The sequence below is a fragment of the Passer montanus genome, unplaced genomic scaffold (assembly GCF_014805655.1).
Source record: "Passer montanus isolate IOZ18808 unplaced genomic scaffold, ASM1480565v1 scaffold87, whole genome shotgun sequence".
In the NCBI taxonomy this organism is placed as follows: domain Eukaryota; kingdom Metazoa; phylum Chordata; class Aves; order Passeriformes; family Passeridae; genus Passer; species Passer montanus.
The window spans coordinates 1780186-1805840 of record NW_024374034.1 but is presented as its reverse complement, the minus strand read 5'-3'; the positions used below and the strand labels follow the sequence as shown (position 1 = coordinate 1805840).

At 34.8% G+C, this 25655-nt stretch overlaps 1 protein-coding gene across 4 annotated transcripts in view; it reads right to left on the bottom strand.

Annotated features, from left to right (window-relative positions):
- Positions 1–16436: 16436 nt before the first annotated feature.
- MAN2A1 (mannosidase alpha class 2A member 1) overlaps positions 16437–25655 on the bottom strand; it is a 103257-nt gene continuing 94038 nt past the window's right edge. For 2 of the 4 annotated variants that reach the window (XM_039733422.1, XM_039733421.1), the window contains 3 exons: positions 21992–22186; positions 17365–17475; positions 16902–17054 (listed from right to left, as the gene is read on the bottom strand). In XM_039733422.1, coding sequence (XP_039589356.1) covers positions 16902–17054; positions 17365–17475; positions 21992–22186 — 459 coding nt within the window. Of the gene's footprint in view, positions 17055–17364; positions 17489–21991; positions 22187–25655 lie in introns of all 4 variants that reach the window. The other 2 variants (XM_039733420.1, XR_005630345.1) reach the window with 2 other exon arrangements.

Genomic DNA, 25655 nt, shown 5'->3' with positions numbered 1-25655 from the left:
ACTGCCAAAACAGCTTGACTTTGGGCCCATTCTACATCATTGCTCTCCCCAAGCATGCAGAAAGAGAGCGGGACACAAACCTGATGACTGTTTTGGGAAGGCTGAGTGTATATCCTGGGAAAGCTGCAGCCTCTTCCCTGTTATTAGCTTTCCCAAGAGGCTTTTGCTGTCCTCGTCTTGACATGACCAGGTGTCTGTATCATGTGAATAAGCTCAGTTGCTTAATTATTGCTGGTTACATACCAGACACACCAGTTAAGGAATGGGAGCATGCATGCATTCAGGACATATGGGTTTAAAGAGCATTGGATTCCTCATTTATGACCTACAGACAGGCCAGGAAAAGATGTTCATGTCAAGGCAAAGACAAAGGAAGAAATGATGTGTTAGTCTAAACTGCCTCTGTTGCCAAGAGTTAAATAGGTTAAGCTACCTAGTAACACTTAGGGGGATATCTGAGGACCCAAGAAAAACATATTGCTATTTTTTCAGATGATAATTTTCAAGTCTCCAAGTTTAGAATTATTAGTAGTCAGAAACACAAAGGGGGAAAAAACAGTCATTCCTTCTTTCAGACATTAAAAATAACCACTTTTTTTCCCCCCTGCATTTTTAGGCATTTCATTTTCTTTACGTCAAAGATTCAGAAGTATCTGGAGCAGAATCTCTGTTTGCAAACTATTGTTTGTACTTATTACAAACTTCAGTGGGCAGCTGGGTGAGGTTGACTGACATGATACACAATGTGGTTACACCACACAACTTCTCTTCTGCTTGGGTATAAATTTTTTGTCCATGTATCTAAACTGCATCTATTTTCTTACAACTACCATTTCAGTTCATTCTTGCCTGAGAATTATTCTGCATAATTCTGCATAAATGGATGCTATTGATAAGAATAGTCATACAGTGGGCTGGGGAAAGAAACAAATTATTTACATATTGCTGTAAACAACTTTGCGCAATAATTGATCATATTGGTCCGATTTGGACTGTATATGGTATAACAAACAGTGACTAATACATAATTTTTAACAAGAATACTAATACAGGACCACTATTAGATAATCCCTACCCAAATTTACTCTTCCAAAAACCTAAGGCTAAGGGATTCCCAGAACTGTGGATTTGCTCAGGCTCTTAATCTAGTTCCCTTCTGAATTTGTCTGCCATCTTTGTCAAGCTGTGTCATACTTTTCTTTTTTTGTTTCATTTGGTTATTGTTTTTATTTTTTGTTTGGTTATTTGGTTTGGTTTGTGTTTTTTTGTTTTGCTTCGGGATTTTTTTCTGGTTTTCAGGGTTTTTTTGTTGATGAGTTTCAGCTTTTCACTCTTTCCTCATATGGAAGCCTTTCTAATTTTCTCTGTTCTGTACCCATTATTTTCTCTAGTTCTACTATCACATTTGAAAGATGAAATAATTAGAACTATTGATAATATTAAATGCAGGGACATAATGTTGATATGTGCAAATTCTCATTAATATTTTCTAGGATGTTTGGTGTGGTTTGGGGTTTTTTTCCTTATCTCTCCTTCTAAGAATATAGTCTGGTGCTGTGATTTTCTTTTTATCTGCTACTGAACACTGAATCTGACATTTTCAGAGACATGTACAATTTTTTTTCTGTAATAGCTACTTTATAGCCCATAATTTTATATTCATATATAAGTTTCTATATTCTGAAATTAATTTCCCAGTCCAAGTCTAAGCTTGAAAAGTACAATTGGTGCCAAAAGATTACAAACCCATAAAAATTAAAGAAAAAACTTCAGTAGATATACATATCCAGAATTAAAGATGTGTTTCTGAATAGAGGCATTTCCATGTCAAGAGAGAAGATATGTTTGAGGTAAGATACTGGAACATCAAGTCTACTAAAATTGTTGAAACATCAGTTGAAGTCTGGACAAAGTGTTACAGCAAATGCCAGAATTTTTTTGCAGAAGAGAGTCTAGTCTCAAAGATATACAAAGACTATGGAAACACCAATAGGATTTTAATCTTTGTGCAGGTCTGAAGCTACTGAAAGCCAAGAACATCTAAATAAGAAAGATTCAATACCAGAGGAATAACTCAAAATCAGAAAAATGACGGAAAGGTGTTTCCCTTTTCAAGACAATCCAGAGAATTTCTTGTACCACAAGAGCTAATTGAAAAGAAAATCTTTCAAACCAATCACAATCAGATCAATTCCATCAATCTTTAATCTGCATGCAAGGAAGCAAGCGCACCACCATAAAAACCATTAGCTTTGCAGTCTCTCTGTTGATCAGGTGATTCACATATTGATATGAATTATGCAGGGAGCCTTCAGGAAAACTAATGAATGTTTCATATGATAAATAAGGTATTACCCTTTCTCTTCTTTCAGATCTTTTCCTGAGCCTAATTGCTAGCTAGATGCCTAAAAAAACATTAGCAGATATGTTTTGCTAGGTTATAGATCAATCATAGACAAGTGCTTTTGCTTATGTATGGCCTTTAAAGGGTGAACTCAGAAATAACCTGTCATGAATCTTACAGAAATAGAACTGCTCTGTAATAATTTCTGAATATGATTAATTTAGTACTAGGTCTTTTCTTTTTTATCATACAGGTCTTGTCTAATGATAAATAGACACAGATGTTGAAAGAATCAGGAGAAAAAGAAAAGGAAAAACAATCAAAAAAGCTTCTTTCCATCTCATTAAAAATAAGCAGTTAAGAGAAAATTTTATGAAAGACAAGGCAGGTGGGGGTGAGGGTGGTGATAAAAAGAAGAGACAGACTACTGTAATTCTTTTAGTTTTCTAAAGGAGAAGTTAACTGCTGTTGGCAACTTTGATACCAGACTGGAGAAATGAACACAAACCTCTTGGAGGATCTGAAGATGGTAAGACTACCAGGGAACAGGAGTATAGATGTATATACAACAGTCTCTGTGCTTTGTCCTTACCATTAAAATAAACCAAATCTTGTATTTGTATCCATTTATATACATTTGTGCTGTGGGTAGAAGTGTAAATGTTGAGCAGAGAGTTTTACACACCCATCCTGAGGCAATTCAAGCCTCCTGCTCCTATTTCCAATGTATATAGAACTAAAAATGAGTAGATGTCCCAATAACTTCCTCTCAGTCCAAGAATCTGGAGTTGGGACTCTGAGGAAGAAAGACAGAAAGGTATGTTATGAATATACATATTATATAGAGAGATTTACCATATAACATGGTAAATATCTCTAACGAGAGAGCAGACTTTTTTTTCTTGCTCTGTGATCATCTCTGGAGGTATTCACATCCAGGAAGATCCCAAAAACTCCTAGGTAGAGCCCCCAGGAACTGATATTGGGGGATTATTTGTGGCAAAAAGACAGGCATTTGTTGGTGCTATCTAGCATATCTTCAACAACTTGATCTTATTGTTGATCTGATCTATTATAACTGGCTGTTGGGTAGTATAGTTCTGTTCTGTGAAGAACAGAAAGAACTACTAAGAAATTTAAAAATTAGGAAAAGCTGAAGAAAGTGAAAAAACCATGATATCTATTGCAGTGCTGATGGTATACTGGGTTTCAAACAAGTATCTAAGGAGATCTAAAGGATGTCACAGTGAAAAGTCACAATTTTTAATTATGCGAAAAAAAGCCAATCAAACATATAGGCAGCTGATCCCAGGTTGATATGCAGCACATAACTTTTGGGTGTTAATCATGCCCACAACAACTTGGGATTAACTGTACTCAGTAGCAGCTCAGAGAAAGCCACTTAAAGAAGTCATCCACATTTGAGTGTGTTAGAGAATAATTTTTCACAACTCAAGCAGACTATCAGATCTCGCAATAAAGTATTGGGCACTGGGCCTTTCTGGGTGGAACCCCTTTGACACCAGAGATTAGCCATATTTTGTCACTTTTACCTATAGAAAAACTCTACTCAGTGGTCTAGTGGAAGGTGAATAAGAATTATCCATTACATATATATATCTTAATATACCATCATGAGATTCTGTCATTGTTTCAGACTCAAACATTCAAGAGCCACAAGCCACTCAAACATTCAAGAAACACAAACATTCCAGCTAAATTAGAAAATAGTTAGTAAATAAGTGCAAATCTCAGTAGTCCATGTCACATCAGCTAAAATCATAGATGAGAGCCAAAGGATACTTGGGACTGAAGAGGAGAGTCTTCTTGGACATTTATAAATTTATTTTAGCTTAGATTAATTTTCTAATATATATCCTACTTATTCTAGTCCACCATCACCATCATGTTGGCCAGGATAAATTGTCATAGAACACAATTTTCAATAATATATCAATATTGAATAAAAAAGCCTTCCTGAGAGACATAAAATTGGCTGTTTTTTTGAGCCCTACTCATGTAATTTTTTATATTTCATTGCTTTCAACAGCTGCAAGACAAAAGGAAGTGGGGACATCCCGATTTTATTTACATTTTTAAATTTTATATAGTTTGAAATTCAGTCCCAGGAAAATATCCATTAAACAAGTACCTGTTTTGCATACTCATCTAGATGTAAGAAAATTTGCAAATATGGGTCTCTGACCCAGCCATTTGAGCCTGAATGCCTCCCACAGTTGTGCTACATGCACACATTTATTTATTATATTATTCCCTTTCCCGTGCAACCCTAAAACAATTCTATGTGTTCCCAGCTAAGGAACAGATGTGGTTTATCATCTACAACTGGCAATATTCTAACTTGAAATGACAAAAAATTAAGGCTTCACTATCTGCCTACTTAATATTAATAGATAGTATTTTAAAAGTCATTAAGAAAAAAACTCCAAAAAACCAAGATTTGCAACAGGTATCAATGTACATCTGGTTCTACAAAGCCAAAAGCTACTCTGTTTTTGAAAGTAGGATATCCAAGAAAGCAAGGAGTCAATTGAATCTCCAAAAGCATCAGTACTTTTCAATTTTTGTGCAGTTGTCTTCTGGTACCAGACAGGCAAACAGAGGTGCTAGAACTTTGCATACTAGAATAGTGGTGGAATTTTATTGATGTGTAGAGCAGGAACCTTAAAATTGACTGTCAAACAGCTTTTCTCCTAACACTAGTGACTCAGTGGAAACCAACTTCCTCTTAGTGTGGCATTTCTGTTATCTTGCTTATCTTAATGTAAATTAATAACTGTATGAGAATGTTTATTAGATAATTTTTATTACATGTATCAACAATAAGTTCTTCATAAGATCTAAAAATATATTCTGCATCTAAAGTATAACCAAAGATATTGTTTCTTGCTAAAAAATATTCCTTTGAAAAACACTAAAGCAATTTCATAGTGTGATTTCCTTCGGTATTCATAAAGGAGATTAGCAGAATTAAGCTTACTGTGAAGTGCACAGAAAAGCAGAATGAATAGTGAGAATCAAGTTTGTGAGACACTTAAACTGAATTGCAGGGTTCTACTAACCCCTACAACCCTTAAAGTTAAGTGTGTCCACTTGTAAATCCCTAGAAATTCCATCAGGTATCTTGAGAGGAAATTAAATACCCAATTTCTGTTTCAAGACCAAATCAGACAGTCTTGTCAGTCTGCAGCTAGAGAATCCTAAAATCACAAAGGATTGGTTGAAATAGGTGAACACTTACAATTTATATTTACTACTGACTGATGTGAATATCAAACAGAAGGAGCCCTCTGGAACATGACCTGAAGCTTCTCACAAAAACCCCAGACCACAGAGTGTATGGTCTTTAGGAAAAGGAAAAGCAGTCATTTTCTCCACAGACCACTTTCCTAATCACCCAACCCACAGTGCAACCTCCAACAGAGCAGTCAATGTCAGCACACGAACTTTACACAGCTGGAAAATACAACAACGGAGGCTGCACCATCATGAAAGATTGGGATCTGTAAGAGACAACAAAGCTAAAATTAGGGGAAGCCAAGAAAACCTTAATGCTAAAAAAAGCAATGATGTCAGCCTCTCATTTCTTTGAGATGCAGCATATTCCATTCCACAGTTTGTAACACTTAATTTTGGAGGGAAAAATATAAGCAGCCGTCTCAACATTTTTCCAACACAGGAAATGACAGAACAATTTGCAGGACACTGCATGAATGTGCAATGGATGCTCCCAACTCTCTTTGAATCTGAATGGACTTTCTATAACGCAAGTAATGCAAGTGGATATGATCATAATGCACAGGGCTTTTCTGGCTTTATTATGGCAAACTATAGGTTTTAGTTATATTTTCCTTCCTAGGCAATCAGACAAAGCAATATAAAAATTATTTGGAAACCAGATTCTTCTGTTTCTATTGGAAGTGAACAGAAGGTTAATAGCATTGTTTTTACACTACATATCCTCTCTGAAAACAGTGTCTCATGGCGATAGCTGCAAGAACTGATTATTAAACTCTCAAACAATTTCTAGGATGATTTTTACCTAAAGTAGGTGATTTTTTTTTCTTTTTACATAGATGATTTGACTTGTAAACTTTCTTATGAAAGTTTTGGCAACTGATAATAAAAAATTGGATTGTAGTCTTTGCTTGCTAGTAGAATAACTGGTAATAGACAAGATGTGGATGTGGTCCACAACTGCAAGAATTCCCATTATTCACTGCTGAAAGGTCAGTACAGTGTTAAATGTACTGAATGCTACTAAAGGGAAGACTCAGAGTCTTTTGCCAGTGAAATGTTATGCCATTTGCTAAAAAGGTAGAGGACTCTAAAATAAAAAACTCTTAAAACAATGAAGAAGAAATAGTGACACTTTCTCTCCTAAACACACAATTGTATTTACAGCCTTGGAATAAACAGCATGGAAATAATTTTGGACATTTTTTTTTCCTGATGCAGTGATGATGCACTAGAAGATTGATTGTGCAGATGAACCAAAGTATTTAAATAGTGAACAATGGAGATAATTATCTGCAATAGCAAATCTCTCTCTTGTCTGAAGTGACAAGACACTGAATTTAGAGCTTCAGGAATGTAAATGACATTTTATTTTGACCTGCTGTCTTCAGACACAAACCTCATCACATCCAAAATTATGGTGAAAACTGTATCAAAATTCACACATCATCTTCTCGACTGTATTAGTTTTTTTACAAAAGCAGAGATGTATAGTCAGACAAGCTTGGCCATGTGTAGGCATTTGCTCTAAGAAATTTTGCATTCATAACTTTTCCTCAATTGTATTTGAAGGCATACTTACAATCACACGTGTTTTCTTATCTTGTTTGTTGTTAGTCTTCTATTAGCCTTATCTTATCTTTCTTCATGTAAGGAATTTGGAGTAACTGAGCATCAGGCTTGGAGAATGAAAGCAAACCCTTCCATGCACAAAAGAGGGACTAAAGCCATTGTCATGGCAACAGGCATCAGATGTGAATGCTCTGGTTGACTATATTGTAGTACCTAGGTAAAGATAGTGTGAGTTTAGAATGTGTAATATTCCTTGATTCCAATACATTAAGTCATACAAATTTCAATGAAAAACATTTAAACTGATTTGTGCACTAATTAATCCAAAGATCTCATAATTTTCAAGAATGTGAAACAGCACAGAGGTATTGTATAAAAAACAATATTTTAAATTTATGAAGAGCTGTATCACAATATTTTATGTTGATAAAATATTCTATTTTCCAGAGAATCTGTCCTAAATATAATTATTTCCTGAAATTCAAATATAAACCCTTGCACCTACAGTATGCAAACCCATAAATTGAAATAAGATCACTGCATTCACTTAATTGAAAAGGTACATGATTTTTGATCGTGTTTTCTCCTTTTGTTGTTTTAAAAGAGGATTGCATAAATTTGAAAAGGATTTGAGAAGAGCACAGATCTACTGGTCTTGTCCTGTAGTTAATACCTGCAGAGCACATGAATGTCGTCTTTATTTGTACACCTGTGCGTCAACTGGGAAAGCATCATGTGTAAATAAATGAGTTGGAATTCTCACACACAATTTTCTAGCATTGATCTTACAGCTGTTATTGACACTAAATTGTTAGATCACAACCCAAAATATATATTTTTGAATTTGTCTTTATATTCTGTTACATTTCTTTTAATTTAAATTCTTGTTTTTAGACATTCTTTTGGCTCCATGACTGCTGTGTAAAATCTATTTGATCTCTTGGTGTGAGGTCATATTCCAATGATAAAGCTGAGCTCCAAATTATTAATCTCCATATAAGCATCTTGGAAAGGGCATCATCCATATAAGCATCCCTTGTGCAGGGAGCGTTACACTGCATCTAAGAATGCAATCCTCTGAGTCAATCTGAAGGGTTATTTGCTCTCATTGAAGACAGAAAAACAAAAGAAAAAGATTCCTGTGGCTACTGTTTACCTTTCCACACTGGTCTGCATGGCTGCTGCCACTGAGTATCCTCCTACATGAGATTAGTGAATGCTTTAAATATTTCTGCTTTTTTTACAAAGTCTGCTACAAACACATCCAAACACATCCTCTGTTTTATGCATTGGTCCCTTATATCACACACAGACATGATCAAAGTCTCAGTTCTAATTTTCAACATTCCAGTGACTTCAAAATATGTATCTAAATAAATTACTACATCAGAATGTGATAGTATTAGAAAACTTGTAATTTCAGTCAAGATAAAACATTCAAACACCTGATGGAGACTGAACAAAGCACTTTCTGGTTTTAGCTACCAATCTAAGCTATCATTGAAAGTAAAACTGATGAAGATTGTTTTGTTGGGGTTTTTTAATCTCTTTTTCCCGTCTTTTCTGTTTGAATTCACAGATACAAATTTTTGGCTTTCAGTAGTATGGCCCTTATGTTAAAAAAATCTTTAATCAGACTTAAATTGAAGACATTTAGATAAACTGTTGAGAACTACATTTAGTTTAGTCACTGTTTTGTTACCTGGGTGAGAACATTAAGGGTTTTGTTTTTTTCCATTTTCAGATAGAAGCTTGTATCAGTTGCAATTCTCAGAGTGAAGCAAATCAAATAACCTTTTTTTGTCAAGGATTTGGCTTGCCAGAAGTGAAAGTCACATTTATCTATCTTCTCATACTGAAACCAGCTTGCGTTGGCAGACCTGCACATTGTTCCAATGACAGCAATCCACTTGTGCTTTCCAAGATCTCCAAACAAGAGTTTTGTAGGGTTGTCTTCTGCTACCTGGCTATAAGAAATGTTGCTGTTTGTCAACCAGGGCAATACTGGCTGTTTTTAGGCAAGCAGATGCTGTAAGGTGATCTCGTCTTTTTACAAATATCTCACAAAAGCCACCACAACAATCCCCACTTTCCTTACACATTGGTAGAAAACTGAGTGTTTCTTAAAATAGTATGAATTTTTAAATTCCAAATATTTCACCTTACCAAGGAACTCCAGGTTCACATTACTCCCTTGGTCTCTAATAGATGTGAAAATGTGTATTCACTATGAACCTTTCTTTATTCTTGTTAAGTTCCAGTCCTCATACAATTCCAAGTCACAGATATGTTGACACCAATGTACTTTGTTGTTCTCCAAGTGACCTCGTCTTGGCTAGATGCTCTATCAGTCCCCTTATTTGCACATTTCCCTCTGCCAAATTTCCCTTTTCCCCAGTTTCATCCTGTCTTACCTTGACTGACATTTCTAGACCTGCAGAATATCCAACAACTTAAAATAATGAAATAACCTTAAAAGATTCCTCTGCCCGTGATGATCAACGGATCAATGGATCAATGGACAGAGATCTCCCACAGCAAAGCAATTCTTTTTCACAGGAAATGTGTTGCTGTTTTCCAAAGTAATTCAACAAAGACTGAATTCAAAATGAATACAGCATAATTTCAGATTTGCCGATTAGCAAGTGTTTCATTGTTATTATATTGAACCAAAAAACTCTGCATTAACTTTCTCCCACAGCAATAGCACAGTAACAGCAATACACAGAGTAGGGAAAATTACTATATACTTGATTCTCTCAATAAGTTCTTAAAATAAGCTCTGTGTCCCTAAACCTATGTCCAGTGTGAAAGAAAAAAATGGGTAGATAAGTATACGAAAAGTCACTGTATTTTTCCAGCCTTGACCGCTAGAATATATATTGGTGTTTCCTCTGGAAAACTGGCAAATCCTTAAGCAGGTGGTGTGTGAAGCAAAGTCCAACAAAGCAACTTTCATTTATGTCTGTCTGGGAAATTGTGTTTTAGGACTATCTGCCTTCTCACTTTCATTTCTGTCCATGGAAATTTCTCTTTGCGGATTTTAATTTTTAAAATATTATTCACATTTCTTCCCATTTGATCATACTGACAACCTTGTGTTTTCACAGGTCAATAAAACTTTATTGATTCTTATTCAGACTGCAACATGTGCCAAGAAAACACCTTTAGCAAAAAAGCAAGAGCCTTCAAACATGGTTTGAAGCATAATTTCAGACAAAAGAAATCCCTTTGTTCTATCAAAGCTCTGTCACTATCAAAAAATTTGGATTAATTTTGATTTACCAGTATCTACTTTTAAAGCCAAGTGTACAACACAAAATTAAACAAAACACTGGTGCCAAGTTACTATGCATCAATGCCAATTGTTAAAAATTCTTTTAATCTCAGTTTTCAACTTGATCCATGTGTAAAGCATCATTACTGATTGCTCTCACTTTTAGAGGAACTGTAAACTCATACTCTGATCACCCACAGTTCCACACCTCCCATCACAACATAGCCAGCATCTTTTCAACCCTGCTCTTTGGTGACCTGCATATCCAAAATACAGCCTGTCACTACAGTCACCAGGCTTTGGGCACACAGTGTTTTAGGCAGCACCACTGTGAAAACACTGTGACTAAAAAGCCCAATAAGATTTGTATTTTGGTAACAGTTTGCAACAGAAAATTGAATTGGAATTCTATAGACATTATGTTGCCAAATTTTAAAAGTCATGACAGAGATGACACAGCATTCTCGGAGTCTGGACGTGTGTTGGGGGTGGTGAGATGGGGGCTTGTTTGGTGTCTCTAATTTTTTAATTGAAATATAGGAAAATAACAAGGACTGCTCTTAGATTCCACACAGATTTTGACAAAACTCTGTGGAATGAGATCTCTTCTTTAGCTATCGATGCTTATTTAGATGGTGCTTGTGTCACACCTACATGTCTACCAAACCCTTGCTAGGTCAGTGAAACACAGACTTTTTTTTCTTGAATTTTGAAGAATGCTCTTGAATCCCATGTGGGAAGAGCTATTTCTTTCTCCCCAGTTAAATGTATGTATATCATCATCAAGGAATGCTCTTCAGCATCAAGGACAGAACATTTTTACTTCTTGCCTAGCACATATTTGATTCACACTTTAATATATTATATATTAAAACCAAAATATTCTACCATCTGGGTAAGAGTTATCAAAAATATTCAGAAAATGAACAGAGATCCATTTCTCATCTGCATCTGCAGGAGCTTTAACAACTAAAACTTTCCAAACGACAGGTTCCCCATTTCAGCTACACCTCACATGTTCTCTCTGTAAAGCTACCAAGTGCTGCAAATCATGAGTTTTGCATAGAGTGTATCTTTAGAAATAAACTTCCACAAATTCAAATTGTAAGGTACTTTTCCTATCAGCAATTACACATTGATTAACTATTTTAAAACCCAACGTAATGTTATCATCTTGACTTATCTTTCTAAGGCCCAATATTTGATGAATGAAAATTCCCAACTCATTTTGTGCATTTGAATACCAATTAGGCAAATAGTTTGTGAATCCTTGTGTCAAACGCATTTGAGTAAGTTACAGTTCCATTTGAGCTTTTGCAGGTTCCTTCCCATGTCTACTAGCTGAGTCAGTAGATTTCACTTACTAAGACACAAGAAAAAGCAATGAGACTGATTTGGTTAGTCAAATTGACTGACTTGTTTGTCAAAACAAACAACTTCCTTTTGCCATGCAAACCTTAATTCTTTACTTGGTTGAAGGACTTTCACTAACATGCTCCATTAAGAATGTTTGTAACAGCTGCATTCAATTTTTTGACACTATCACTATCAATCTGAATTGCTTCCATTAAACTTGCACTGTTTGTTTTAGCTTGTAAAATAAATAGCTTTAAATCATTCAAAAGAAAAGAGAACACAGATAATACATCTTTTCGCTGTCACAGGTATTATTTTGTGAAAAAAGGTCATCTTGTGTTTGCAAAGCTGTGTGTCTCTATTACGGCAAGTGATTCAGAGAGAACAGCTTACTTAGGATCTATTTTGTTTTCATTAGACATTTTTAACTGCAAGACAGTTAATTATTCATTCTGAACATATGCAGGACATCCGGAAGGTAGGTTACAGGATGACCAAAAGGTCCTGAAATGAAGTGTGTTATGTCATGAAACTGAGGAAGAGAAAAAGGGAGAGTGGCACTGAAGCTTGTTCAAGTGAATTTGAGAAACAAAGATGTCTATTTCTGAGGAGCAGGCCAGTGATGCAAGGCAGTACTGGCAAGCAAGTAGGGCATGCACAGCATTTCTATGATCTTTGATGTAGACTTAAAACATGTAATTCTTGAGGAATCTATCACACCCCATGCTCTGGCTGACACTGCACATACCCCAGCTCCAGAAAGTTCCATCATGTGTAATGGGCAGAGCTAGAAGGCTGTGTGGACGCCAGAGCCTACAAATTTCCACACCTTTAGCTGGCATGCCAAGAACAGAGAAAAGACAAAAGGAGTAAGTTACGCTAGAAATAAAAATAGACCAGCTATCTGGGAAGACCATGAGACTTGGCAGGTCATGATTTGAAAGGAACAAAGGCATTGTTTCTTTGCTTTCCTGTATGATGGATGTTTCTGACGCAAAGGGAGTGGAAATGGTAGAGATAAAACTGTGACTGAACCCCTACTGACACCCATAATAGAAATGATTTTTGTAGACTGGGCATCACATTAACAGGCACTGCATATGAGGAAGAATGTGCTATATTGAAAACCTGAAGCCCTGAAATGGGTAATTAAAAGTGTCTTTGCCTTTACAGTCCAGATAGCACAATTTTGTATAAATTATGGATATTTTAAAATTTTTAATAATTTAATTATTTTCTTTCTTACACTACTCTTAGTGCTATTAAATTATTATCTAAAGGAAGGGGAGTAATGGAAATCATGCACAGATATATATAACCCATCACATGTCAAATTATCCACTTCATCTGAGCAATAGTGTCACTATCAGTAAAGATGCATAGGGAGATCCTGCATGTTTTTTTAAAACACAGTGCACAGGCACACATCAAATATAGTTAGTATAAGTTCATACAGTAAAAGGATACATTACTTGTTACTGGAATTAATGGAATATGTTCCATCCATGTGGACATGCTGATATTAATTAATTCCAAAATATGTTGACCTTAAAATGGTGAAGGGCTGCTTTAAATTAGACCCATACCCATTATTGGCTTTCAGGTTTTAACTTGAAACATTAGCTTTACAATTTTGGAGATTTACTTTGTGTGTGTATATGCTTTTATATTTATAGTTAAGACTATGCAGACAAACATCAAATAGCCTCAGATATTGACTAAAATTTATACTTTATTGCAAATGTCTTTGCAAGTCATTATGTTCAAGCTCCACCACCACTTTGGGAACCAAACCCATAAAACATGTATGAGTGTTCAACTTGCTGTGTGGAGTTACAGAAAATTATATTAGCATTATAGATTGTTTTTAAAAAGCATTCAGTCTAATTACAGTTGAACTGTTATTTTGACTTGCTATGTCTAATGGTGTCCTTGTTAATTTACAAGAACAGCTTCTATTTCATTGCTCTCAAATGCTTCAAAGATAAACAAGTAAAAAAAAATTCTAGAATTTTAAACCTTCTAATATTTTCCATTAGTCAGTGCACAACTTCCTTTGCAAAAGAGCTGCCCATTTCCTTCCCACACTATGCAATCTCACATGTTTACATCTCTGAAGTTAGCAGCTGTCCTCTTCTCTTTGGCAGCTGTGAAATAGATTGCACCTTTGATCTCACTACAGATAACTGTCATTCCCAACAGATACTGACATATGAACCTTCTCAAAGAAGTTGTTTGTTGTTTCTCCCATAAAAAAATTAAAATTTGTTACAGCCAAGGCATTAATGACACTGACCACATCTCACAATAACATTACCTTTTATTAGAGATCTTATTTTACATATCCCCATAAGATATAAAACCTTCCAAGAGGAAATATCAAAAACCTTCAGCTGAAATCAGTTTGTTTCACACAATATGAGCAAGTAAACCAAAGAAAATTAAGATAAAGGAATGTAAAAAAACCCCAAACCATAAAATCAGAACAGGTACAACTCTTGTATGAAAAGTAATTACAAGGTTTTAAACCATTTCTTACACAGCATTGTAATTAAAATCATACTGGCAAGGTAAAGATGCTTGCTTCTCTTAACCAATAGCTACAAACCCAGCAGCTATAAAAACAGAAAAAAACCCCTAAAACAATAAAATTGAATTATATGGCCAACTCACAAAAAAAACCCCAGCGTGAGAATTCATTAAGACTTGTGCAAAACAAAAATCCAACAAAAATCCAAAGCAAGGAAAACACAGCCTCATTGACAGCAGTATTCTGAACCAATTCAAGCAAAATCCTTTTTGAGACTTTGACTGGAGTTTTGATTTAGTAAGGGGTTTCAGGTAAGGACCTTGAATTGAAAGCTGTCATTACACAAAAAAAGAGCAAAGGAACACTGATTACATGTGCTGGTTAAGGAAGATTCAGGCACCATGATTGTACAGCTGATGACAAAAGTAAAGAAACAATGCTATATGAAGAATCTTTCAAAGCAATTCCAAGAGGCAAAATACTTTAAAATTTTATTGCATCAAAATTTTCCTTTTCTGCCTAGCAAAACTGAAAGAGTATTTTGAATGTTTTCCTGCACAGAACACATAAAAGTATCTTAAACATTTTAATTCTGAAGAAGCCACAAAATAAGTGTTATGAGAAGCTGGCAAGTCTACTAAGCTTTGAGTTCCAACAAAAACCAGCATTTTCAAATATTTTTTCTAAGAAGTTACAGTACATGTTTATTGCATGAAAACATCCATTTATTGGATTTATCTGATTCTTCCATTTGTGTTTAGTGATTCCTATATTCTTGATGTAACTTGCACCAGATCCTACTAAAGTGTTCCCATTATTACAAAACACACAGCAGATTGAATTAAGAAAATCTACACAATCTCAACAGAGATCCAACCTGTGACAATGCATAAAATCTAAGTATTACTTTCATTTTCTTTTTAGATAGCCTGTAGCTACCTGAAATAATTTGATATTTGATATAATTGTTGAACAACAATGATAAAATTAAATACAGGAGGCAATACTAGAGCTAGCACATCTTTTTATCAGTTATGATGACTTTTCATGCATTAGTACTGAGGATAAGCAACAGGGTATGGAAAAGTAGAGCATAAGCGACAGACAGAAGAAAGAGCTATGAAAATAAGTGACGACTATAAAATGGGATCATACTCAAGTGAATGTTTATATATATTAACTGTAAACAGCAGCTCTACTTAGGGAAATACTTTCCACACTTGGATGGCTTAAGTACTAAATATGAATTAACATGGGAAAAAGCAAAGTCTCCGTTCTTCCATAACATGAACACTGGCAACGTGAGGTTGTAAGTTTGTAAAATGTTGTTTAAAATATAGGCACATGATGTGGAATTAGGTCACCACAGTCTGTGACATCCAAGCACATGTTTTGATGGGTTTGCAAACTATATCTTGCTTACTATCAACTCTTTGCATCAAGTTGCAATTTTCTGGAAAGCAGCTGAATTTAGCTTCTACAGCAATTCTCTTTTTGTTGGTGTTTCTCATCATAACATCATATTAATACATTCAAATAGTCAAAATGTTCAGAATAAGGTAGCAAAAACTTGGTGCAGGAGTACATAGATCAGTGTGGCCAGCATTGTCAAATAGGAGATACACAGCTTAAGTATTATATAAACTACCTTTTCCCCAAAAACATTAACATAGACACCAAAATTATAACAAGACATATCAAAAATAAGGCACATTTATTTTGATATGGTAATCTTGAAATAGAAAACTCATTTCAGAGAACACTGGTATCTAAATGAGTTTTATAAAAAATCTTGTATTCATGATAATTATGGACATTTCTCATCATGGTAATGGAATAATTGCACATATCCCAGTGTGTCAAGTAACAAAATGGGAGTTTTATTAAACATTTCCATTGCAAAATTACTTTGTAGGTTCAGATTTTTCTATTTACATAACTCAGGTGAATGGTAGAAGTATTAAAATCTACCATCACTTATCACAAGTACTGCAGGCTTTCATTTTACCACAATTAATAATCCCCTTTGTGTTGAATAAACTGAAATTAATTGCGGAATAAATTGAGATTATTGTCATTTATATAAATAATTGCAAATATTTGGACATTAGCTACTACACAGGAACATTTTATTCCATTTTATTTCCAAGCTGTATCAGGACTTTTTACACTGAGTTATTCGCACATAAATTCATCAAGAATCAGGAAAAGAAGGCTGTTTAAAATCTAATCCCCTGTTTATGAAAATTAAAACACCAGAAACATCATTAATTAGCATTTAACCTGAGATTAAATCTGTTGAGAGGTTAACATCCACAGAAATTTCTCCATTTGTTGTATTAACTGAAAATGGTGATGCTATTTTATGGGGAAAAAAATCCAAACAAAAAAAAGTTGCTTACAACATGGCTTTTCATTATGTTGGTCAAAAAAAAATTATAGAAAGCATCTTTTTCTCACAGTATCCAGAAGCTGGAATAACATTAATGTGCCTCTTATTGCACATGAAACTCAGAGGAGATACAACTGCAGATTCTTCTTTATCTGAGTATTAAAGCAGGATTTCATCTCAGCCGAATCCGGAATGTATTTATCTCCATAGAACTCATATTTATTTCACTTATATTTCTGGCATCTGGAGGTGAATGCATCAAAGATAAAGATGTGGGTGTAAGACTTTCCACTCTGAATTTGCTAAAGAGTTTATGCACCTTTATCTGGAGGGAAGAAAACAAAACAAGACAAAAAAACTACATTTAGAAAAAGTTCCTTGCAGGAACCAGAAATTCTCATGCCCAAGATATTGAATATTTTTAAATGTCATAGATTAAATACTGTACAATAATTTAGATCTTTTTAGACAGTAGTCACTCACTACATTCCAATATAATTTAATTAGTATATTCAAAATTACTACAAATATTTCACTTTGAACTCTTCTTGTTTCCAAATAAAGTGATATTTACTCTTCCACCCAAAAGAAAATCCCAAACCTATTTTAAAATTCCTATAGATTAATAACCATACCTTTCCCTGAGTGGTAGAACAGAGCAGACCCGTGTCTCTGTTTGAAAATCTACAATCAAATCCCTTTCTGTGAAGAATCAGAGCAGCTTCATCAGATGGTTTGGTATCCACCTACAAAAAAACACTATAGAAGATTACTCACAAAGTATCAGTCAGGAAGACATTTTAGGACACCAAAAAAAATTGTCTTTATCATACACTGAATAGAGACATTTACATCTCAAAAAAGCTCAGCCTAGATTGAACTGTCATGCCTTTTTTTAAATTTTATAAAGCTAAACATAGAAAGAAGTAAATGGCAAACAGTTGAAACATATAATGTACTACAGAATATAAATATAGGTAATTGAATTTAAGGGTCAACAGATGTACATGTACTCATGACTCAGAACTGAATGTAGCTATCATACCTATATTAAATGGTTCCCCACAAAAATTATATGGCAAAACAGAAAACAAACTAGAAATCATACGTTAACTGCAATACTCAGTTTTACATATTCAATGGCATTATGTTGAACAAACTTTCATACAGCAAAAATGCTCTCTAACTCAGCTTAAGTATACAGAAAAATGTACACTGAGACACACATATGAAATAAATGTTATGTCTAAGATGTTCAGTACTTTTGAGCCTCAAGAAACATCAAAGAGTAAGCTGCTCCTCACTGGATTTGTGCTCCCAATCTTTCTCCGGCTCCATTGCCCTCCCTTGAACATGTTCCAGCCCCTCAACAACTTTCTTGTGGCTGCACCCCTACACACACTGTAGTCACTTATTTAATATGGTGCATTACTTTCTTTTTTAATTATTGCTGGTTTACATTCTTCCGCTCTTAATCTTATTATATATATATAATAAGAGCATAAAAAAGATGGTTATATCCAAAGCCATGCCAGTTCTTCAGGCTATTTTTCTCTTATTTATTTCTGGTCTACTTGTTCTTATACTGGTGCTTTTTCGCAAAAGCAGCTGTCATGAGTTAAGTTCGTTTCTGGTACTACAGAATCTATCTATTGCTTGGAGAAATCAATGCCAACAAGCATTAGGCACTCTGTGATACATTAGCTCCTGAAGGTGTACCAAACAAGACGTCTTAATCTAGCAGATACAAATTTCTTTTCATAAAGGTGATCATGGATCAGCTTGCACTAACTTCTTTGAAACCCATTGTGACAAAAAAATCAAAGTACAATAAATTCATAGTATAAAGTACTCATTCATATAATAAAAAAATTATAAACTTTGTGGGTTTAGGTTCCTCATTTAAAATGGTAAAAATTTACTCAATAGTATTTGGAGTTGAAATTAGATATTTTTTCCATAAAACACTAACAGCTAGAAAATTTGCATAGTTTACAAATCATAAATAAAGCTCTGCTTGAAAATATTTTGTGAACAATAGCTTATAACCACCTAAAATCAGCTTTTTAATTTACGAACAGTGCCTACATCCAGCATATGAAAAAAGTTTCCAGTATTTATTAACACTGATGGCTAAAGAAATTCTTATGCTATTCACTGGAACAGCAGTACCACTTTCTATATGAAGTGAGGTAATAGCTGTGATGTTTTCCCCCTCCTACTATGAAACACTTGACATGATTTTCATTGTCACTGATGTGACAGTGTTGCACTTAAAAGCAGATATTTTTAAGCACATAAAATAATACTGTCTGCTTAAACATCAGATTAGTGGAACATTAAAATTCGAACTAAAAAGCCTGACTTCCTATGGGGTAAATTAATGTTAGAAATGACAAGGCAGTAATGGGTATCAACACTTCCTCTAATTCACTTAAATTATCTTCTAGTAATCTGCATAAATAATGCATGTATGCATTTCAAATGATGACATGAATATTTCATCTCCCAATTTTTTAGAATTAAATATTAACCTTATTAAGATTCAAAAGATTTAAAACAAAAAGGTAACACACACAACTAATGATACCCTGAGAAAAAGTGTTTTGGTCAGTATAAATATCTATGATTTAGTATTCCATCTTCTACCACGAACATATTTTTTTACTGTGTAAAAAAATAAAGCTGGTCTAACCCATTATCAAAGCAGGTGAAAGAGCACAGCCTCCACACCTACTTTAACTTACCTGTTCTTATATCATCTCTAGGTAAATTAGATTAAATACATTTAAGGTTCATGAATGTCTGAGCAAGGATGAACTTAGTTTACACCAAATGCACCCTCCAAACCTGACAATGCTAACTGCATGAAAACCTGTAACAGTCTTCTCAATTTTCAACAAGTTACAACATTCATATCCTTGTAAAACTTCACAGCACTGTTATTCAACAAAAAAGCCCAAAACACTGTGCTATTAAATCTCTAACAAGCTTTATAGAAGAGCTGCCAAAGTTTGATTTGATTTTGATCTCTGAGAATTAAAATGTGACCTTATAAGAAAACTTAAAAAAAAAAAAAAATTGTTAGGCTTTCTCATAACCAGTATCCCAGGACAATGCTGCTAAAATTTTGATGAGAAAGAAAAAAACATTTAAACTCTTTTAAAATTCAATTACTGTAAGCTAATAGACACACACTGAAAAAATTAGGCAATATGGCAAATTTATGTATTTATGCTTAGTATAAAGGGACAAATCTACTGTGTTCTAGATCTTGAATCCCAGTTTATTTACATAAGGTAAAATATGTGTCTTCTCAAAAGCTGGAATTCTGTTAAGAAAAACAAATCTTTAAATGTTGTAATCCTAATGGATTGGACTCTTCCATGACAAGATGTGACGTCTTACAACAAAAACAATATTCCTTCTGATTTATACCTTAAATCTTAACAATTATTTTAATTTGGTACCCTATCATCTGTAATTGTAATGGATTATAGAAAATCAACTTCAACAGTTTAAGCTATGGAGAGGCGTAAATTTCTGGAAAAAAATTCATTGTGTCAATTAGCCAGAATTATGTCACTTGTCATTCAAATTCTTGGAAGCAAGAGAAAGGAAGCAGAAAATGAAGAGAGATTTACAGAATTATTTACAAGGCATAGCACCATTTTTGCTGTGGGGAAGAACATTCTGTATCTCTAATGACAGTGTTCCTATCCTGTGACTGCTGCAAGCTCTCACTTTGAAGTGGACACATTAATGCTGCAAGCTCAAGAGCTGTCGATCAGTAATCAATGAAACACAGCTGTGGACAGGGAAGAGATCACAGCCTCAAACAGTCCTGTATCAGCTGGGACAGTGGGGCCTGAACAGCCCAGATAAAACCAGAGAATTCACTTAGAAGTAGTAACATTGAATTCAAAAAGCAGACATTGAGCAAGCCTGTCTTTTCACAGCTTTCATACACAGATCATACAAACAAGGGCTTAGATTTACACCTCAAAAAGAGAGGGGAGATGTTCATAAAAGTCTGCCCCTGAACTTAGTATGTTGAAGTAAACCTGTGATGCTGAGCGGGTTTAAGTAAATTAAAATATACACAGCAAAGTATGAAATATTCATTTCACCTGAAGATTTAATTTAGTATCAGGGTCTTCCTAACTTTTCAAAGGCACAAGACCCATAAAATCAAGAAATCTTCCACTTTGAAATTCAAAATAAGAATCAGTCATGGCTGAAGGGACTTACACAAGATTGAACTATTTAGACAGAAAGCACGAGAAAACAAACATTGTTTAAGTTTTCAAATACAGATTAAAACAGAATGAAGATCAGATTAAGCAGAATATAATCTCATGTTAATACAGACAAGCCCAGCCATCATGGAGACTCTAGAGGAAAAAGGACAAATAGTTTGTATCTAAGTATGCCAGAACTGAAAAGGGATTGCACTGTGCTAGCAGCACTGATGAACAGCACTGCAATACAACATGAAGTTAACATAATCACATTTTTAAAGGAGCTGAAAAATTGAAAAGAATTTATAGAACAGTTGGCAGGAAAAGAATGCAAAATGAGTTCCAGTCATTCAGCTAATCAAAGGGAAAATTAAATTCTGGTGGTTACATACCTTTCTTTACTTTGAAGGAAAAACAGAAGTACAGAGAGCCTTTTTTTGTTAGAGTTTTTTGTTGGTATTTTGTTTGTTGTTTTGGTTGGTGTTGGCTAGATGTTTGGGTTTTGTTTGTTTGGTTTGGTTTTGGTTTGCTTACCAGAGAATGTTTTCACAGGAACCAATCATGAGATGCTGTTGGAATAACTAAATTAGATCTTGTAGCTAAGCTTAACAACATTTTAACAAAAAAAAAAAAATTGGGTTTAAAACCATATTCTTTATTAAAAATATACTCAGAACAAAATCTAATGACCTTAAATTCAATTCTTCTAATATAGAAAAGCCTGAGGTATGAATGGTTCTCTCTTAAACTTTGGGAAACTATTGAAAGATACCCCCTCCAGAGACAGAATCTTGCATTATGCAGACTAATATGTTGTGGAAAAAACACAATCCCTTCATTCCTTGTTACTCAAACAGACACAAATCTCTAGTTCTTGCAGAACTAAGAAAAGCTCATAATCACACTGCAGTTTATCGTATCATATAAACCCTCTAATACAAAGTACTTTACAATAATAAATTATTTTACTATACCAATAAACTATATCATATGTTTGCAAAAACCAGTGGTTTGGCCTTACCTTTGCTTGGATTGTCCTCAGATTGACTATATGCATGTCACAAGGCATGGACGACATCAGTGGAGAAAAAGTACTTATCAACTCTGGGACACCTGAATCTGCATTTGTTGTCATTGGAATTACAGGATGATTTAAGAAGAGAGAAGTCATATGGCTAAGAAGTGATGGAAAACTGACTGGTGCCTTCTCTTCATTCTGCAAAATACCAACAAATTATTCAAGTTAATATACCATCATGGTATGTTTCTAAATTTTGAAACCCACTTACTTTATACATTATTCCAATAATTACATACAAAATTTTAATTTTTAGACCACCCATTCAATTACTTTTGGAAAATTTTGATAATCCACTAATTTTCTTCTATTGATAGGTATATTTGCTGTTTCCATAAACAATAATCTTTCAAAATTATGATGACACCTAATTTTACAACATTCTTTGTGTTTCTGTTAGCCCCTGATATTTGAACAATACAGTTTGGAAAAAGAAATTAGTTACTACTTTAGCAAATTGCTCCTATTTATCTCTTTGTATATGGAGAGGCAGAGAACCTTTTGCAGGCCTCCTTTTCCACATTATTTTCTGACCTGTACTTCTTGCTTTCTCCAACTTGTATCTCAAATCCCTCTTTCTAATTTAAATCTATTTCTCTCAAACTATTACTGGAAGAAATTGCAACAATCATCTTTGTTCTGGTCTGCATTGCAGAAGATTTCTTTCAGAAATTTTATTTCAATGTCATGCCAGCAGGAATCAAAGGTATTTTATCCCAATATTTTACACATTTTCTATTTTCCAAAATTCCTTATTTGAGGTGTTTTTACTTGGCTGCAGAGGCTGCCTTACAAACCTGAGATGACCAAATCTTACATATTCACAACAACCAGTTAAAGCTCCAGAGAAGCCAAGAAAAGAAAACAAAATAACTTTAAACAGGCAATTTCTATTTTAGAATGTCAGTGAAGATAAGAGTAGAAATGGAAGTGAAAACTTCTTTTGCTCTTATTTTTCCCTTGCATACTTAATCAGATAAATCCCTGCTTATTGGTGATATTTAGCAAAGACTTTGCAGAAAGTTTATTGAAAATATAGTATCTTAAGCACTGTTACATTACTTTTGCATTTTATGATAGGCTGGAAACACAGAAATAAGTACTTTAAGGAGACACTTAAAGCAAAAGGAAAGATTATTTCTCAGCTTATAACAGAAAACCATAACAGTAATTTCTGTCTTGGGGTGTGTTTGCATGTATGCATATTTCTTTATATTTCTGCAGTAGCATGAAATACAGCTGACAGTGAAGAAACTGAAAGTATTCCAGGCCTGAATCAATGAAAGATAGTAATTTCTACTTTATTCTTGGTGCTTTCCCCAGTAATAAGTAACACTCTGGATCTACTAAGCATTGAGGCTTAGTATTTTTAAGCATCTGTTATGACCACCAAATGATAACAGTGGATCATTGTAAAGGATTGCTTCTCCATGCGTCTCATTGCATTTATTTCTATTGAATACCATCTGTCATCTTATGGAATATTTAATCACTATTGAGTTTTCTAATTCCTCAATTCAGCTTTGAATTTTTTTTCATTACCTAGAAAAGTTCTGTATCACTGGTAGACTTCATTGCCATGATTTTCTTCTATTCTAATGACAGTATGAGCAAGCTTGCTCTATGCACAGCTTAATAGAAAAGTCTTCCATTCAAGTGCCTGAATACTTCCATTCAAATTTTCCTGAATGGGAAAATGTTCAGATCCCTGTTCTTTAAAAAAAGAGATCATTTTTTCACCCTAAAAGGAACAGTGCTCATTCTGTTGCCATAGAAGTTCTAAAGTCAGTCAAAACATTTAATTGCCATTTATTTCCTCATCTTCCACCTTTTTTTTTTCCTCTGTGTAAAGTAACTTGATTGCTTGCATCTGAGAACTTAAATTGAGGTCTTCTAAAACATCTTACAAATCACACATGAATCAGAAAAATAATCTATTCATCCTTTTATACTATTTAAAACAAAATAAGCAGATAAGCAGATAAGCACAGCCTTGAAGGACTGGCAAATGTTAGATCCTGAACTGATTCAACTTGGCTCATTTTTGTTCTCACTGCATCTAAATGTGTTACCACTGGCAGGAACATTGTCCTTATGCATTATCCACTTTGGAACTAAGACTTAGGTGGAGATTTCATATTGAATCTTGTATTCCCACATCTGGAATGACAGTCAGTTCTGGATGGTTGCACCAGCAGAAAAAGTGCAGCCATTCCCCGAATCTGTGTAAGAGCAATGGGAATGGAGCATACAGAAGGTGTCAAAAGCTGCCAGGAGACCAAGCGAAAAAGGTTTTTGAAAGCATGGTGAAGACAATGCTTTCACAGAAGACTGAGAAGGGACTCTTCAAATCAATCACACTCTCCCCTAGGTACATCACAATCATGCAAGGGCTGGAGGATGTCTTTACCCGCAAGTCTAGTGATCCAGAATTTAAACAGGACTGTCTGGAAAGAGAGATGAGAAGGGGGTACACACAAACAATGGGAAGAATATTTACTCCATGCACAACTTCACCATGTGGATGGCTTTTAGCCGTGTCCCACTGATGTGCATCAGAAGATGCAGTCCCACAGTCTCCATCTAATTAAAGTATTGCTGGCTCAAAAGTGACGTAATTTTCTCAATTTCCATGGAGGCATTTATTACTCAAAGTGTGAGTGGAGCTCCTCTAGCTGCCTTACAAACATTAAGTACTGGCAAGAATCTGATGAATGCCAGATGATGACGTGCTGGCTTAATAAGCTCAAATCAAAGCAAATACTGCCTTTTTAACCATCTTACAGTACATCCACATACAGGTATGCAATTGGAAACTGGAAACACAACCTCTTGAATGACTGTGTAATAAACATAAATGGAGCCTTCCCTTGTCATCAAAAGTAAGAGTAATTCTAAATTTTCAGTTTTGAGGAGACATAAACCATAATCCAATATAATTTTAGATCACAATTTACAACAAGTTTTAAGAATAGCTTCATCTATAAAAAGTGCCTTTATATCTGAAATGAGCTATTTTCTTGATACTCACAGAAATAATTGAAAGGCTTGGGTTGGAAAAGAACTTAAAGGTCAAGCTGTTTCAACCCCTCTGCCACAGGCAGGGATGTCACCTACCACATCAGGTTACTCAGGGTCCCATTCAACCTGGCCTTGAACACTTTCAGGGATGGGGGACAGGGAGAAATCTGATTTTTAATTATGCCTTAACATGTGTTATATATGAGGTGAAGGATTCCTGTAGGGGTTGTACACATGCTGGAAGCCCTGTCACGAGGGAGGCTTTGCCTGGCAGCTGGTCAGTGGAGAGAAGGTTCCACAACTGGGCTGTGAGCAATCCCCTACCATTTATTGGTGGCACAGATGCCCATGAGACTAGGAAAAAATATCAGGGAAATCAGGCTGTGGGAGGGATTTCAGCCCATACAAGCAGGTAATGTGACATAAGGGGACATTAAAATTCTTGGAGGGATCAGGGGTTCGCTCAGAGGGTCAGCTTGACCACCTCCCTTCCCTCACTTTTTCCTCCCTGTCGATGACTTTCCTGCCCACACCTGCTCTGCCCTGCTTCACCAGTCCCACAAACCAGCTCAGCACTGCGGCCGCT